At 34.9% G+C, this 19,309-nt stretch overlaps 1 protein-coding gene across 5 annotated transcripts in view; it reads right to left on the bottom strand.

Annotated features, from left to right (window-relative positions):
• DNAJC12 (DnaJ heat shock protein family (Hsp40) member C12) overlaps nt 1-19,309 on the bottom strand; it is a 64,329-nt gene that overhangs the window by 16,324 nt on the left and 28,696 nt on the right. For 4 of the 5 annotated variants that reach the window (XM_037495913.2, XM_054690224.1, XM_037495911.2 and 1 more), the window contains 2 exons: nt 17,872-17,978; nt 8,724-8,802 (listed from right to left, as the gene is read on the bottom strand). In XM_037495913.2, the coding sequence (XP_037351810.1) occupies nt 8,724-8,802; nt 17,872-17,949 (157 nt within the window). In that variant the 5' untranslated portion in view covers nt 17,950-17,978. Of the gene's footprint in view, nt 1-8,723; nt 8,803-17,871; nt 18,131-19,309 lie in introns of those variants that run through there. The other variant, XM_037495909.2, reaches the window with a different exon arrangement.

The raw sequence follows: 19,309 nt of genomic DNA, 5'->3' as shown, positions 1-19,309 counted from the left end.
TATCATCCATCAGTAAGATTCAGGTCATGCCCTTGAAGAGTTCAGAGTCCAGTAAGGAAGCGGACAAATACACAAATCATTTCAATACAATGTGATAAACAGAAATACTGGTTCTACTTGGGGAGTCAGGAAATACTTCATTGGTTTTCTACATATTTGAATACATCTTTGACATTGTTTTTCTCACCTATCTCATCTCTAATACATTAGCAAACCCTTCTGGCTCTATTTTAAAATAAACCCAAGAGCTGACCTCTTATCACCACCTACACTGCCACAGCCCTGCTTTCAGTCATCTCTGCTTAACTGATCTCTCTGCCTTTGCCTTGATCTTGTTTCTACACAGCAGTTAGAGTAATATTTTTAAAATAAGTCACACAAGATCACGCCAATGACTTATCATTTCCCACATAATAAAATTGAAAATTCTTTCCTCGGCTGGTAGGCCTGACATGCTCTGCCTGCCTTATAGTCCTTTCTTCCTACTCTGACCTCACTTTCTTCTGCTTTCCCCCACATCCCCTTCAACAGCCATATTTGCTTTCTTGATGTTCCTCGAGTACATTAAGCACATTCCAGCCCCAAGACTTTAGCACTTGCTGTCCTTTCTGCCAGGAACTCTTCTACCCCTGGCACTCACAAGATTTATTTCTCCCAGGTGTCAGCTCAGCACTTGTTGAGGTCTGTCTCCTCTTCCAGAATAAAAACTCCACAAGGACAAAGACTGTATCTGTTTTATCCTCTGCTGCACCCCTTCCACTGAAGCAGGACAGTAGGAGTCAGAAAGTATTTGCTCACTGAATGAATAAATGAATGCTTCCATTTTTTTTTTACAGGTGCCTAATCCTCTTAATTTTTTTAATATTTATTTTTTACATCATTGTTCATTTTTAAACAATATTTGCTTTTCCCCCCCCAGGTGTAGTCCCCATAGAATTTCCTTCCCCAATGCACCCATGCACCATCACCACAGTCCCCTGTGCTCCTCCCTCCCTCCCTCTGATCCCTCTCCCTCCTCCTCCCCTGCAGGATGTCTCTGGTTTATAATTGTCTGTTTTTGTTTTGTTGTGTTTTGTATTCGAATGCTTCCATTTTGGTGTGAATATAAAAATATCCATCCAGTGCTATTCCCTGAGCTCCAAGTACCAAAACTGATAACATATCCTCAAAACAGTTTGTAAATTTGGGACATTTTAACAGTATCATTGACAAAAACAAAACTACCTTGATAATGCTAAAAATACCTCATGAAAAGTAGTCAAGATCCTCTGGAACAGAAGGTATTAGGGCAAATGTGCAGTCAATACTGATGATATACCAACTGCAAAAATCCTGCAATGTTTCTATAGTTGGGAAAGAGCTACTGATCCCAAGCCCCTCGTGGCCTAAACATCATCACTTCCAGCACTCCCCCCAGCAGCCAGAGATACTGCTCACCATAGCAGGGCAATTCTAGAACCTGCTCCACAGCTGGACAGCATTGACACCTTACAAGCCATTAGCTATTTAATACGACCTCTCCAGGTAATGATAATAGTGAGTGTTAAAGGGAAGACCCTAAAGTTGGACCTATTGAAAGCTATAGGAAAACAAACAAATTAATAGCATCTCACCATATCAGCTCACCCTGGTGAGCAATTCCTTCTGTTACTGAAGACCACGTAAATGCCCCACTGTATAAACGAGCTGTCACTTTTCCCAACAGCAATAAAAGGTTCATGAAATTATCACTATGGATGCACATGCCAGTTACTACTAGAGCAGTGGCTGTAGAGATTTACATATTTATCTATGAGTCACCTTCTCTTTGTATATTACTGTTGGCCTCATTTCACAGTTTCCTGAACAAAAGAAGTCCATTTGGAATTGTTCTAATGTCAATCACTCAATAATTGATATAAGCAGAAAGCAAATGAGACTTTATCTTTCCCATTAAGTGACCTTTCCCTTGCTCCATCCTAGTCACCACATTTAATAAAATTGGGCTCTGGTTTATATTTGTCCTTTAATATACTGGCTAATCAAGTGAATCACACAAGATAAACATTTGCCAATTCTGAGAAGAGAAATCTCATTTTATAATCTTATATGAGCTAATGACACTGGAACGTTTGAGAGGCATTCTGACTTAATCCATAAGTGTACTTTGAAAACACACGGGTCTTTTTAAATTCATATCTTGCAACAAAACTTGTATTACTCTACCCACATTTTACATGTAGATCACTTATTGCTACTTGAGAAATAATAAAAATGTAATGTCAGAACATGCTTTGAAAAAAACCTGGGGGAAAATATACCAACTGTTAAGAGGGGTTTTCTGGCAGAAGAGATAATAGCAGACTTTCACTTTCAATATCATTTATTACCATATGTTATTTTTATTCTAAAGGGGGAAAGCAATAAAGAGTTTTTTAAGTAGATAAACAATGAGACATTGAAATACATCAGTTAGCAAGGGACATAGAGCTCCCTTTCTTCAAAAATCCAAAGGCTTTTGAATCCTGTAAATCAATAATAAAAATACCATTTCACAGGTCCTACAGTAAGTCTGAAAGAAAAGTTAATAAAGCACTGTCCCAAAGCAGTTACTGTCATGAGACTGGCATAAGCAATAATCAGGAACTTCTGAACTTCATGACACAATTTCTATAACACAACCAGTCCTATCTACATGAACACAATTGAAGAAGAGAAGACATTTCTAAAGCCTTAGATTTTTATTTATGAAAGTAAGAATATTCTTTTTTTTTTAATAGAGGCATGTTTTATTTATTTATTTATTTGTTTTGTTTGTTTGTTTGTTTTGTTTATACATGCACTGGGTACAGTCAGAAGCACGGGAGGGCGAGAGAATTCACCAGAGCCAGAGTGGGGAGCAGAACAGGCAGAAGGACCGAAGTACACTGCTGAGGGGAGCAGCGGGCGGCAGGAGAGGTCTGCGCGCCATGTGGGACCCTCCTCCAGTGGCCGGGGAGCAGCCAGGGATCGAACCGGCGCCGCAGAGGCCGCGGGCAGCTTCGCAACCCAGCGCTCAACCGCTGCGCCACCAGGGAGGCCCGAAAGTAAGAATATTCTAATAGTTATTCATAAAAGGGAAAACTATCTCATTTTGTTAAATTTTACCTTGGAATACTGCATAAAATAAGAAAGTTCACTGAATCAAGATTGTCCACATTCACTGAGCTCTTCCTGCATCCAGGACTCATCTCCACAGCAGACACATTAGATAATATACTATTAATCTAACCATTTCACCTATGACAAATGCTAAGGCTTGAAGAAGATCTTCTTGCCACCTACCATCTAAGTGGAAGCTCAGAGCAATCTAGACAGACAGGTCTGTATTCACATCTACTAATCTATCATGCTAACAAATCCATAAAGTGAATGGCAATGATGAGACTACATTTAATGGATCAAAAGTTATACAGATATCCCTCGCTGTTCAAAAGTTCACTTCACTCTTCCAAAGGGCCTACGGTGGTAACCATTTTCATTATATGAAAGAAACCTAAAGAGAATTTTCACTTTTAAGACAAAAGGCAAAAAGTTAAAATAGCATTTACAGTTTCCTTTGCAGAGAACTTTTATAGGGGCAGCACACACCCTGAAACTTCCCTTGGCACTGCTTTATACAAGCTGTGTGTTTATCTTATCTTTTCAGCTTTTACTATATGTTAGTGTTATTTTAGGTTTCATGTGTTATTTGGTATGATTTGGTAGGTTGTTTTTTGTCTGGAAAATGCTGAAAATTTTTTTCCAAATTAATGGTAATTGCTTCTTCACTTTACTTTGGCTTAGGAAAGTTTTCGTAGAGATGCTCTACTTTTGGATGACAGTGGAATTGGAGATGTGGGGAACCAGTACATACATACAAATTTAATTTCTTCTACCTGTGGTTGGTCTATTGGGTAGTCTTTCACCTTAATGAAAATAAATTTCAAAGTCTGTCTAACGTATTTCCAGATTTATGGCAAGCTAAAAATTCAGCAACAGGTTGAATTTTGGCTTAATATTTTAAAATATTTTTTATCAATAACCTTAATCCTTCTCTGAGTATAAAAAGAGCCAGTTAAATTTTAAGAAAGTCATGTTAATCCAATTTGAATAAATGGATACTTAAACAGATCTGAAAACAGTCCCTATCAAAGGTTGTATCATCAATCAACTGCAAGCCTGACAAGGGAGATATGATAACTGTGTACCTTTTCATTTTAGGCAATATGTACACAGTCCAGTACAACAAGTAACTTTAAGGTAGCCCATATGTGAAAACCACCATCACTATGGCAATGGAAATCTTAATGATTACACATGTAATGATTCATCATGTACCCTGAAAAGATATTGTTTTCCAGAGACAGAGAACAACTTAAAACCAGGCTTCACTGGGAAAAAAAAAAAAAAGTTAAAGAATAACCTGGGGTGGTGGCTGTTTTTCAAATGTTTATACTTTTGTTAGGACATCTATCCTAATATTAATTCCAGTTCAAAGAGGTAATGAATATGTCCATTAGGTCATTCATTCACTCATTCAAGAAATGATTTGTGCAAAGTAGGTGTCCTCCATTGCATGTGCTCTCCTAAGTGCAAGACATACCACTGTCAACAAGATAAGCAGCCAGCCTATTTCACTGAGTTTCCTGGACTACAATAAGCAAATAAGCAAATAGGCAGCATGATACATAGAGTTTGCTGCCTAATTTGGAAGGGGTTCTGAATAGTTGGGGCACACAGGACTTCCCAGAGGAAGTGATGGCTAAACTGAGACCTGATGCAGGAACATGACCTAACCAATCACAGCAGGGCAGGAAGGTGTGCAGGCATTCCTGCTCCAGGCAGAGGAAGCAAGGCTTTCTCAAGACTCTAGACCTGGAGAGTAGAACACGTGGGTTTGTAGATAGAGAAAAACTGAGGATGGAAAGATAAGGCATGGGGAGAGAGGAGGAAGTACCACATAAAGGAGTATGTTCCTAAAGACCCAGTAATTACAAAAATTGAACTATTACAGACATAATGTAAAGTGAAAGACGTCACACATAAAGGAGTACCTATATACTGTATGATTTCATTTATATGAAATTCGAAACTAAACAAGACTAATCAATGGTGACAGTGATCAAAGACTTGGAAAGGGTGCTAACTTTGAACAGAACATGAAAAGGGACTGGCAGGGAAATGTTATATATCTTCATGGGCAGTGTTAAACTGGTATACACTGGCAAAAATTTACCAAGTTTACATTTATGATTTTTTTCACACTTCCTTAAACAAACTATGCCTTAAAGGGGGAAAATCCAATGGGTAAAAGTAATAGTGAAGTATCTAATAGAAGATGACTTCACAGATTAGAAAATGATCTATTTATATAAATCAAAGGGATCAGTAATTTCCACAGAAAATTACTAAAAAGTTTTAAAATAGGAAAAATATTTTTTTCCACTGTACTGGAAAACAAACTATTCCCAACTCAATATGAGCTCTGAAAATTGTTCTGCCTAATGCTTTTCTTTTTTTTTCTTTTTTTCTTTAAATTTTATTTTTATATTCCCCATACAATTACAACCCCCTTATTTTGACCCCAATCCCTGCTTTCCTCACCCCCCACCCCCCATAGAATGTCTCTGGTTCATTGTTGTTTGTTGATTTTGATATCAGGAAAAATATTCTTTTAATGAAGAGGAGTTTGGGGTTTATCATTTGTGCAATATGGAACTATAGACAGGGATTAATCATAACATTTTCCCTATGAAAAATCAAAGTACATATATACCTTATATGTATGCCAGTGTAGAAAGAAAATGAGAATAACCATAGTGAACAAGGCCTGTGAACAAAGGGGATAAGGATAGATGGTGGCCAGTGTGGAGAGTCAGAGATAGTACCTTCCTCTTCCCCGCAGTGTTCTCTATCCATCTTCCCCTAAAACTTCCAACTTGCTACTGTTGTAGAGTGCAGAACTCCTGGGGAGAAATATAAAGCCAAGGCAAAAAAACCCACAGCACACAGCATATTGAGATTCAGGGGAATATAACACCACATGGCATTGATGAAAGTGGCTAGGGAAAAGCAGGTAACCTATAAGGGAAATCCTATCAGGTTAACATCAGACTTCTCAGAGGAAGCCCTACAGACAAGGAAAGAATGGAACAATGTATTCAAAATACTTAACAATAAAATGCCATCCATGAATACTATATCCTGTAAGGCTCTCAATCAGACATGAGGGGAAAATAAAGGCCTTCCCAAATAGAAACTGAGAGTTTGCCAACACTCAACCTCCTCTACAAGAAATGCTGAAAGGGGATGTTTTATCTAAATCAAAGGGAAGAAAATCCACAAAAACTGAACAAGGAATTAGGTAGAAACAGAAAACTAAAGAAAAAATAACAACATATCAATAACTACCCTAAAGGTAAATGGACTGTATTCATCAATCAAAGGCAGAGTGGTCAATTGGAGAGAAAACAAAACCCAATTCCTGCTGTCTCTAAGGTCTAAAGATAAACACAGACTCACAGTAAAAGATTGGAAAACAATCTTACAAGCAAACAAGAACCCCAAAGAATGCAGTAACATCCATACTTATATCAGATAAAATATATCTCCAACTGAAAAAGTCAGCAAGGGACAGAAATGGACACTACAGAATGATAACAGATCATTACATCAGGAAGACATAATAGTCATCAATATATATGTACCAAATAAAGATGCATCAAACTAAGACAACTATTATCAAATTTAAAATCAGATATTGTCAGCAATACAATACTAGTAAGAAATTTCAATACCTACTTTCACCAATGGACAGATCAACCATACAGAAAATCAATAAGGAAATAAGAACCTTAAATGAGGAATTAGATCACATGGGCTTAATAAACATTTATAGGACACTGTACCTCCAAAAGCTGAATACACATTCTTTTCAAGAGCACACATAACATTCTCTGGGATAGGTCAAATGTTGGGTCACAAAACAAATGTCAATAAATTCATTTTATTTGTTTCATCTCAAGTTTGTATTCATCGCAAGTATATTCTCTGATTACAATGGTATCAAAGTAGAATCAACCACAAAAAGAAAGCATTTCATTACTGAAACTCATATGGAACCGAAAAAAGACACTAAATAGCCAAAGCAATTCTGATTTAAAAAAAGAGGAAGAGTGGTGGTATCACAATCCCAGTTTCAAAATATACTACAAAGCTGAAGTAATCAAAAGAGTATGGTACTGGAACAAAAACAGACACACATGGACCAATGGAGCCCAGAACTACATGCACACATCTAAGGACAGTTTAATTATAACAAAGGAACCAAGAGGATACATTGGAGAAAAGAATCTCTTCAACAAATGATTTTGGGGAAATCAGACAGGCACATAAAAAAGAATGGAACTAGATCACCATCTCACACTTTACACAAATATTAACTCAAAATGGAATAAAGACAAGGATGTAAACACAAAACTGTAAAATACATTGAAGAAAACATTAGCTTAAGTGATGTCTTTGTGGATTCATTGCTGATGGCAAGAAAAACAAAAATGAATATAAACAAATGGGACTACATCAAACTAAAAAGCTTCTGCAAAGCAAAAAGATATAATAATAATAATAATAACAACTATCAGTCAAACAAAAAGACACTCTACTGAATGCGAGAAAATAATTGCATACATCTGGCCTAGGGATAATATACCCAAAATATAGAAATAAATTCATATAACTCACAAAAATAAAAAAATTAAAAAATGGCCAGAAGAAGACATATAGATGACCTATAGGCATATGAAAAAAATGATCATCACTTACCATCAGGGAAATGCATATGAAAACCACAATGAGATACCATCTCACAACTGTGAGAATGGACCTCATCAAAAAGATCAGAAACAACAAGTGTAGGCAAAAATTTGGAGAAAATGGACCTCTTATACACTGTTGGTGGGAATGTAGACTGGTCCAGCCCCCAGGGAAAACAGTGTGGAGGTTTCTCAAAATATTGAAAGTACATCTATCATATGATGTAGCAATTCCACTCCTAAGTATTTACCTAAAGAATGCAAAAACACTAATTTGAAGGGACATATGCACTCCTATGATCACTGCAGTACTGTCTACAACAGCCAAGTTATGGAAACAAACTAAGTGCTTAAGGACAGAGGAGTAGATCAGAAAAATGTGGTATATATACACCGTGGAATACTACTCAGCTATTAAAAAAAAGAAAGATGGACTCTTATCATTTTCTGCAACATAGATGGAGCTGGGGGAAATAATGTTAAGTGAAATAAGTCAGAAGGAGAAAGACATATACCAGATGGCTTCACTTATATGTAAAATATTAGAGAAACAAAACAAAGGATCATACAAAACCAAACCAATAACAAACCCTAGCAAAATGATTGTGGAATTAGTTTACAAGTGGGGCAAAGAGGATGGAAAATAAAAGTGGCATACTGGACTATAGCAGAGGATGGTGGCTGCCTTGGTGGTAGGTGTGATATTGTGACACAAATCTGAAGAGGTGTGTAACTATGACTCCAAATAACATACAGTGTTGTAAACCAACGTCACCACAATTAAATAAAAGATGGAAGGAATGAAAGAAGAGAGGAAAGGAGCAAGGAAGGGAGGGAGAGAATCAAGTTACTGTTCAATAATTTTTTAAATTCTACACATTATTCATTTTCATGAGAAACAGACATTACCTGCTTTGGAGTTTTCAGGATGCTTGTCAGGGTGACATTCCAGAGCTCTGACCTTAAATTCAGCCAGGATTTGTTCAACCTAAAACAAAAATTAATGTTTAAAATATGGAGTCAAACTTCCACATCATGAAGGAAGAAACTGGGTATCAGTTCTTCCCAAAATAGCCAAAATAGCCAACCCAAAAATTTTTTTACGATTTATTTATTTATTCAAGAACTGAGGTGCAGGCCAGAGGCATGGGAGGGTGAGAGGATTCACCAGAGACAGAGCGGGTAGCAGAACAGGCAGACTGACTGAACACATTGCTAAAGGGAGCAGCAGGCGATACAGGAGAGGTTGGCTGCACCATGTGGGTATCTCCCTGGCTGGCCAGGAATCGAACCGCGCTGCAGAGGCTGCAGACAGCTTCACAGTGCTGCGTTCAACCTGCTGCACCACCAGGAGGCCCCAACCCATATTTTTATGTTGATTCTTATATTTGCACTTTGATTTTTACTCTAAGAAATTATTTCCTCAATAACAAAATTCAGAAAGCATCTAATAAAAGCTCCTATTTAAATAACTGTGATTATGATTTAACTTACTAGTATATTTAGATGATAACTCAGGATACCTATGAGCTCAATATACTGAGGTCAAAAATGATCAGATAGGTTTATCCAAAGAATACTTGAAAGATGTACTCACACATCCAAATTGTTGAAAAGAGATTTAGCCATCATTCATTATTCAAGAGTGACTATCCAGATTATAAATCATCCATTATAAAATTCCTTCCTCCTGCCTTTTGGCTCTTTTTTATCAAGAATTTCTCAATAAAAGAAGAAGGACAGAAGTCAAATTTGTTGATTATTACTAATTAGCACCTTGGTTAGAGATTTTGACTGGGAAAACAGAAACTCCAACCCAAACTAAAAGAACAATTGAGAGACATCTATGATTTGACTTGACTTCAGACACCAATCCAATCCCCATTATCATGAATTGGATTTATTAATCATAATTGCAAACACAACATGAGACAACAGTGATAGGTTATGTGACTCTCAAATCTGATTGCTTTATTTTAAATTCTAGTACTTCCTTAAGATTTTAATCAAGTTATATAATTTCCACCTGCCTAGGCATCCTCATCTTTGCATTACATTAATAATGTAAGTACAGCACAACATAAAGCTTGCTAATAGTCAGAACACAATAGTAGTGTTTAATCAGTGGTTAATTAACTTGTCCAGAGTCATTTAACTGGTTACTAAAAAGCTAAGTTTTTTGTTAACTAAGCAATTGGACTTCAAATCCAATAATCTTTTTATTTATTTTTATTTTTTATATATCTTTTTCATCATTTTTCATTTTTGCACAATGTATGCATTTTCATCTTGGTTATAATCCCCATACACTTCCCTCCCTGCTTGTTTTGATCCTACTCCCTTCTCCCCATCCTGTAGTGTGACTCTGGTTTATAGTTGCTTGTTGATCTTGATTTTTTAAAATTTTTGTGTAAAACTGTGGTGTAGGCCAGAGATGCAGGGGGTGAGAGGATTCACCAGAGACAGAGTAGGGAGCAGAACTGGCGAATTTACTGAAATACACTGGTAAGGGGAGCAATAGGCGAAACAGGAGAGATCTGCTGCACCATATGTGGGTTAGTTCCCTGGCCAGGGATGGAACTCAGGCCATAGTGGTGATAGCACTGAGCCTTAACCCCTAAGACACCAGGAAGGCACCAAATCCAATCATCTTAATCACTGTTTTATATGGCCAAATTCTTTAGGTTAAAAAATCCTATCAAATTCCATATTTACTACCCACTAACTAATGAAAGCAAATTACCTCTTGTGTGAGAAATGAATTCTCAAGCTGTTCAGCTCAATATTGTTATAAGATCACTGGAGAAACATTTTTATCAGTTCTATGTCATCTTTAATTAATTCTTAAAATTTTTCTTCACTTTTATTATCTATTATAGACAGATTGTAGAATCTGAATTTATAAGACAAACTGTATTAGATATCCATATATATAAAGTTGAGACTGATAATTCTTTTTTTTTTTAAAGATTTATTTATTCATGCATACAAGAACTGGGGCACAGGCCAGAGGTGCGGGGGTAGTGAGAGGATTCACCAGAGACAGAGTGGGGAGCAGACCAGGCAGACTGACCAAAATACACTGCTGAGGGGAGCAGCGGGCAAGTCAGGAGAGGTCTGCTGTGCCATGTGGGTAGCTCCCTGGCCGGGGATCGAACCTGTGCCACAGTGGATGCGGACAGCCTCATAGGTTGCCTCTTAACCCCTTGCACCACAAGGGAGGCCCAAGACTGATAATTCTTTTCCTTGTTAAGCAACTACTGAGAACCCAGTGGACTAACAAGAAGAGATAAGACTTTCTGTTAGAACAGTAATTCCATTTTCTCTTCTTGGGTGCCGCCTTTAACTATCAGTCACCATAATCTGTTTATATAACAAAGAAATTAAAAATGAGACTTATTTAAAGAATTTTAAATATTAAAGATTCTAAAGATTCTAGTAATAGTATTTTTTAATTAACAAGTAATGCATGAATACACAAACTGAAAAAATTTCCTATCAATCCAGAATAAAAAGTAAAACTCTTTTACCCCTTTTCCACCAAGGTAACAGGTTACATCCTTTATGACACATTTTACACATTTATATACAGAACTATGTATATATCTTGAGAAGTTTTGATAACTTCGGGTAAAAGGATAAAACTAAAGCTATTGATCACAGGTAGAAAAATTGGGGGTTTTATCATTACTGCTGCTTTAATTTTTAATTTCTACTCAATTAGGCAATATTCTAAAATGTGGTATTAGTTCATAGAAACAAATGTGTCAAATAGTTAAATCTTAGTAATACTCTGTGATTATTTAGTTTCTTTTTTGTATTTTCTGCATTTTGCCAATATTATGTTTTTAAAAATTAAGAATAGCCCCTGTCTGTCTCTCATTATTTCTTATAGTTTTACCGTTGCAAAGTTTAACACAAATCTCCTATATAGGACTGGCTCTGAGTAAAGGTTAAGTGTGTTGCTTTGTCTTGGGCACGCTCTATTTCTCTCCTGGCATCTCCATACCATGTGTCCAGTGCCAAGTGCAGCCCATGGGCAACTGAGGCCCTCCATGTCAAGGTCCACTGAATGCTGCCTTCTTGACCCAGTGCCCAATGGCCTGGAAAACTACCTATCCTGTTAACCAATAAACACTAAAAACTGTTCAACTTTAGTCACAATCAAATAAATCAAAACCTCCAAAGAATGATAATGACCAGTATAATTAAGGATGCAAAAAATTAGCATTTCCTGCTTTTCTGGTGAGAATGCAAATAGGTGAAAATTTTCTGGAAAGCAATTGTGAGGTTATATATATATATATCCATATATATATATATATCCATATATATATATATACACACACACACACACATATATATGAAAGCTATATATTTAATTTTTCATATTCTTTGATCCAAAAATTCCAATTCTAGGAATTATTTCAATCAGTTATAAAATGATTCAGTTATAAAATGATTCAATGAATAAATGCTATAATTTTTTTTCTTTTTTAGTACTTTTTATTTCAATGTCTAACCTTGATAGGAATTTTATTTTTTGAGTGATGGGGTCACTCTTAGGGTGAAATTATAAAACCTTACATCTATTACAACTATGCATAATCTTACATTGAATGAAGCATAGTTTTGTTGACAGGAATGCTCTTAGATTTTATTTGGCTTATTTTCCATTTAGAGTCCACGAAGAGCTAGCTGCCGTCTAAAAATTGTCCTTAATTGCATTGAATTGTATAAATTTATTTTTTAAAATATGCATATATAGCATTCTCTACTTTTAATATACAAAGTAAACTATATTAATATACTGTTTATCTACCTTCAGTGCTTCAGGAAGAATAAATTCCATCTGCTTTTTATTTTGTTATTTTATTACTATATGGAATTATACAATATGTACCTTATTCTTAAGTAGATAATTTGATTGAGATCAGTCAGCTAGGCACAGATGGCAAAAATGCCTAGTTATCTGAATTCAATTTGGCTTTCTTTTAAACTTATTTTTCCAGCTTATACATGAATAATCAAGTCTTGAGTGTTTTACAAAAATTTTACAAATTAGTTACAACTCTTTTTTAAATATAAATTATTTTATTTTATATAATTCTTACATCATTTTTCATTTTTGCATAATGTACGCATTTTCATTTTGGTTATATTCCCCATATTTGGTTATATTCCCCATACAATTCCCCCCATCCTCCCCTGTAGTGTGTCTCTGGTCTATAGTTGCTTGTTGATTTTGATCTTTACTTTATTATAATTAGTCTTTTTCCTGGTCCCTTATTTAGGTTTTCTAGATTCCTGCTATGAGTGAGGCCATCCGGTATTTTTCTTTTTCTTTCTGACTTATTTTGCTGAGCATGATCCCTTCCAGCTCCATCCATGTTGCTGCAAATTGCATGAGTTTATCTTTTTTGATTGCTGAGTAATATTCCATGTGTATATGTACCACATCTTCTTGATCCAGTCATCTATTTTGGGGCATTTGGTTGTTTCCAAAGCTTAGCTATTGTAAATAGTGCTGCTATAAACATAGGGGTGCAGGTGCCCTTTTGAATTAATGTTTCTGTGTCCTTTGGGTAAATACCTAGGAGTGGAGTTGCTGGATCATACGGAAGCTCTATCTTTAGTAGGTTAACAAATCTCCACACAGCTTTCCATAGTGGTTGGACCATAAAATGCTATAAATTTTAAACAACAATGTTGTATGAAAAGTAATAAGGTATTAATAGAATATTTGTTAAAGCTAATTGCAATATAACTATAGGCTGGTATATTTTACACTCATAAAAAGATCAATTTGTGGAAGACTTTGCATATGTATGTTGCTATGAGAAAAGACGAACTATGAGAAAAATAAAGTATTATGTGCAGTATAAATCCACGTTATACCTCAAAAGGATTATGTAACATTCATTTAATTTGTATGTTTGTGTGTGTGTGTATATATATATATATATATATGCTAAGATTAATTGAGACTTATTATGTGCCAGACACTATTCTAAGCACTTTATATAATAGTCTCATTTAACTTTCATAACTCTATGAAATGGGCACCATTCTTATTCCCATTTTGCATATTAGGAAACCAAATCAGAAAATAAGATTAATTTTCCCAAGGGTACATAGCTAATAAGTTGCAGGGGCAAGATTTGAACCCAGGCATTCTGATTCCAAGCTCATATAAAAATACACATATAAATATATACACATATACGTGTGTACTTATTTACATAATGCAAAAATACAACATATATGCATATATAACAGACATGCACATGTCATGCGCCTAAATATTAAGCACTCTCAGGGTAACATTTTCTTTTTCTTTTTTAAGATTTATTTTCTTCAAGAACTGGGGTACAGGCTAGAGGCACGGGAGGGTGAGAGGATTCATCAAAGACAGAGCAGGGAGTAGAACAAGCAGAAGGACCAAAGTACACTGCTGGGGGGAGCAGCAGGTGAGACAGGAGAGGTCTGCCCTACTATATGGGTATATCCCTGGCTGGCTGGGAATCGAACCGGAGCTGCAGAGGCTGCAGACAGCTTCACAGCGCTGCACTCAACCCGCTATGCCACTGGGGAGACCCCTTAAGGTAACAACTGCTGTGGTTTCTTTATACTTCACATTTCCTTTTTGAACATAGATTAATTTTAGAAATTAAATTTTAAAATTTCTATCAGTGCAATAACTTGATCTCGGCCAAGAAATACTCTCAAACACAATAGGAACTGATCTGATTCCCAGTTGGATGAATCTTCTTTAGTTTTTCAGGCCACACAAATGCCCCATTTCTCTCCCTACATGAATCTAAATTATGACCATCAAGTAAGACCATCTCAAGTCCCATCTCTTCTCTAACGTCTTTTGAGATATTCCTTAATTACTATTGTACTTATATGCAGTACCACACAGTTTGTTCTCAACCTCCTCTGTATTAACTTTGGTTTCTTGACTAGATACCAAATTCTTTATACACTCACATCATATTTCACCATTTTGTTTTATTTTGTTTTCTCCCATCACTTTTAGTCCCACATGATGGCACACGTTGAGTAAATATTTGAGCATAGACTGACAGATGTTCTTTAAATATCATGACTGGCATCAAGGGTATGCATACCTTAAAAGCCACCAAGCATCTGAAGGATGTCACTCTACAGAAGCAATGTGTGCCCTTCCATCGTTTACAATAGTGGAGTTGGTAATTATGCCCAGGTCACTGGGGCTAGATTAAGGGTTGATGGTCCTAAAGGAATGAATTATTGCTGCATATGCTTAAAAATCCATAAAGTAATGCTGAAGATTGAAGGTCATGACAGACAAAGAAGGTCTAAGAAATATTCAGACTGGAGATGACTAAGGGAACGTAACAACTAAGTGTAATAGAGAATCGTGGCTTGGATTATGGAAGCGAAAAGGGACATAGTTAAAAAATGATGAAATATGAATAAGGCCTACACTTTAGATCACAGGTTGACTAACTTTGTCCCACAAGCCAAACCTGGTCCACTGCCTGTTTTTTAGATGAAGTTTTGCCCTGGTCATCATTTTCATATTATATAGCTTTCTCACAGTGGCAGAACTAAACAGTGGTGGCACAGACCATAAATCCTGAAAACTATAAGATATTTGTTATCTCAGGGCTAGCATCAGTGTCAAGCAAGCAGGGTACCTAAGCTTATGGATCCTTTCTCCCCCACCCCTCAGGATTCTGCACTTTGACAATTCTAAGAGTTAGCACCTCCTTAAATTTTGAGTCCTAAGCAGTCACTGCTTGCCTCACTCTTCCCTGATCTTGTCTATCTAGTCTGTTACCAGACAACTGTTTGCTGGCCCCTGTTAATACTATTGCACTATGTCAATACTATGTCAATTTTCTGGTTTTGATCATTATACCACCAATACATATGATGGTAACATTAAAGGAAGCTGTGTGTATCTCATTTCAGTTTGTAAGTAGAATCAAAATATCAAGTTGTCAAGATAATACTTTCATTATCCTTTTAATATGTCACAGTATACACAGAGAAATGTGTCTACCACTGGTTACCACAAACAAAATTAAAATTGTAATAAATGATCTGCTATAAACATTATAAACAAGCAATTGAATCATTTTATTAGGTTTGGTCAAAACTAAATTTCCTTCTTGCAGACTGAAAAGACAATAGCATAAGTATAAAAGATGGACAAGGGGTCAAGAATGGGAATATAATGAAAATACAATGACTTTTATCACCTAGCATGACAAAGTTTTTTAAAAATCCTAATTGTGAATTATGTTCATTTGATTTTAAGAGTTCCTTCAAAAATTATTTAGCAATAGTCTAAAGCATGAATACCATACATGGTAAAAAAAATGGTAATACATTTTCTCAATTGCTCCAAGCAAATTACCACCAAAATAAAAAAGAGTAACATATTATTCTAAAGGAAAAATATGCAACTAAAACATCATTATAACCTATCTTGTGTGTTTAACATCAAAGTACCTAATATAACTTACTCCATGTAATAAAAAAAGAGATTTTAATCCTCTGTGTTCAATATTGCACCCTATTCTCATAATAAAAGTACACTGTATTACTAAATTTCAGTCTTATGAAACAAAGATAAATAGAAAAGCATTTTGCTTTAAGTGCTTTTAAATGCATTAAAGATAATAGTTATAAATACTTTTAATATATTTAATATATAATAGTGAATATATTTTGTATATATCTCAGTAATATTTAAAATATGAAACACTGGTAAAAAAAATGGTAATACATTTTCTCAATTGCTCCAAGCAAATTACCACCAAAATAAAAAAGAGTAACATATTATTCTAAAGGAAAAATATGCAACTAAAACATCATTATAACCTATCTTGTGTGTTTAACATCAAAGTACCTAATATAACTTACTCCATGTAATAAAAAAAGAGATTTTAATCCTCTGTGTTCAATATTGCACCCTATTCTCATAATAAAAGTACACTGTATTACTAAATTTCAGTCTTATGAAACAAAGATAAATAGAAAAGCATTTTGCTTTAAGTGCTTTTAAATGCATTAAAGATAATAGTTATAAATACTTTTAATATATTTAATATATAATAGTGAATATATTTTGTATATATCTCAGTAATATTTAAAATATGAAACACTGGAAATAATGAAGTATTTAACAATAAGAGAATAATTAACTGATTCAAATATTATGCAGTCATAAAATTGTGTATGAATTAATTAAAATGTGTATGAAGAGTGTTTAACAGGATGGAGAAATCCTTGTAATAATGTCCATGGATAAAAGCAAGAATCAACAAGTATATATAATATTATCCCAACCATGTCTTCCAAAACATACACACACACACACACACACAGGAAAAAGACTGGAAATTAACATACCACACATTAACATTTACTTTGGGAAGTAGAATTATAAATGAGTTTTCCATAATTAAAAAAATGTACAACCTTTATATTTGGCTATAGGAAACTTTAAAAACATTATTCTCTTATAGATCAAGTGAACAGCTATAGAGTTCTCACATGATTTGTTTTAAAAGCTACTCTTTTAAGAAGTAATATCTCTTTTAGGAAGGAAAAACCATTTGACATATTCACAAAAAAGAATATTTCTTGGTTCATATAATTAACTGCTCATATGAAAATACATATTTTAATAAAACATTCCACAATAACTAATTGCTAGAAAATTATTTCATTTTAATTATAGTATAGTTTTTGTATAGTATGAAACACTGCCAATGACAATTACAATAAAATTCCAGAAATGTATTTTTAGTATATTGTGAAAGAGTATAAGGCCATGTGCCAGAACACACATATTTCACTCAGCAACTTGCATAAAATTTCATCAAACACTATTTAACATACAACACACATTTAAATTCTGAACTTTCTCTGAAACCAAAGTGTTTTTTAAAAATACAAGATTAGATTTTAGCAATGAGACTAAAACTTCCAATTTAAAACCTTAAATAAAAATTGTAAATACTGTTATGAAAAAGAACAGTTTTATCCACTGTCTTACCGAAGACAGTTCATCGCATCCCAGTAAGGCGTAGTAATCTTCAGTATCTTCTGATCTGTAATTCAGTATTGCATCCATTTAGATTACTAGATCAGCTTTTCTTCCTCCTGAAACAAGAGGCAAAATGCGTTTCAAACTAACAAGAAAAGCCCTTTTAAATCTAGCTTACAGCAGCACATTCCAAACGTCAGTAACTAGATTGGCTGGTCACAGTCTACACAGCAGATGTCATCCCAGACCATTGTAAAAGCTATGTTTCATTGGTTGTTTACAAAAGAGAAACACTAGACCACGTGCCTGACTGTTGCAGTGCTGTCTGGGATCTGTAGTTTGACTTTAGGTAAGTGATGCCTGTCAACCATAAGTCTTATGGGTTGACAAAGACTGTATTTTAGTCACAGTTAGCCATCTCTCCATCTCCTATGTTTTTTATCTTTTTCTTTCCTTTTTAAGAGATGAAGAAAATTGACGCTAAATGGTAAAATCTTAGGCTTTGTTAAATATGAGTAGCAGGAATTTTTCTGTGTGTTTAGAATTTTTCATAACTTTTAAAAGTTTTAAGAGTAGAAGATGAAATAAGTCAGATGGAGAAAGACAAGCACCTCATGATTTCATTTATACGTAGAGAGACTCATATAGAACTAAACAAACAGATGCACAAAATAAAACAAAAATAAACTTTTTAGACTATAAGATCAATTAGTGATTACCAGTAAAAAGGGGGTAGGTGCAGGTTAACTGGGTAAAAAGGGGTCAATTGTCTGAAGGATAGAACTGGACTTTTACTGGTGAACTTAATGTAGTATATACACATGTATGTATTTTTAATTATGCACAACTGAAACTTATGTTATTATTCAGTGTTATTTCCACTTTTTTTCAGAAAAAGGAAAAAAAAGGAAATTGCAAATTTTCATTCATTTCATATCATAGCATAAGTAATTTATTCACTTGACAAATAATTAATGAAAACCTTTTTTGTGCCCAGCAGATTGTAGGGAAAGGTATGCTAAACAAGTCTCAGTTCTTATAGTTTACATTTTGAATGGAAAGAGACAGACAAGAAACATCCAACAAAATCATTTAAAATAATGATTTGTGCTATAAAGGCAATAAAATAAAATAAAAGTCTTTCTCTTTTGTAAACAACCAATGAAACATAGCTTTTACAATGGTCTGGGATGACATCTGCTGTGTAGTCTGTGACCTGCCAATCTGGTTACTGTCGTTTGGAATGTGCTGCTGTAAGCCAGATTTAAAAGAGCTTTTCTTGTTAGTTTGAAACGCATTTTGCCTCTTGTTTCAGGAGGAAGAAAAGCTGATCTAGTAATCTAAATGTATGCAATACTGAATTACAGGACAATGAGGCGAACTCTGTGATGACTACAGTCAGACCACTATGCCATTTCACCTAAGCTGGCACTCTTCAGATTCAGGA

This window comes from Talpa occidentalis, unplaced genomic scaffold (genome assembly GCF_014898055.3).
Source record: "Talpa occidentalis isolate TD23 unplaced genomic scaffold, MPIMG_talOcc4v2.1 talOcc4.8, whole genome shotgun sequence".
In the NCBI taxonomy this organism is placed as follows: Eukaryota; Metazoa; Chordata; class Mammalia; order Eulipotyphla; family Talpidae; genus Talpa; species Talpa occidentalis.
The sequence above is the reverse complement of the archived record's forward strand: the minus strand, read 5'-3'. Positions and strand labels throughout refer to the sequence as shown.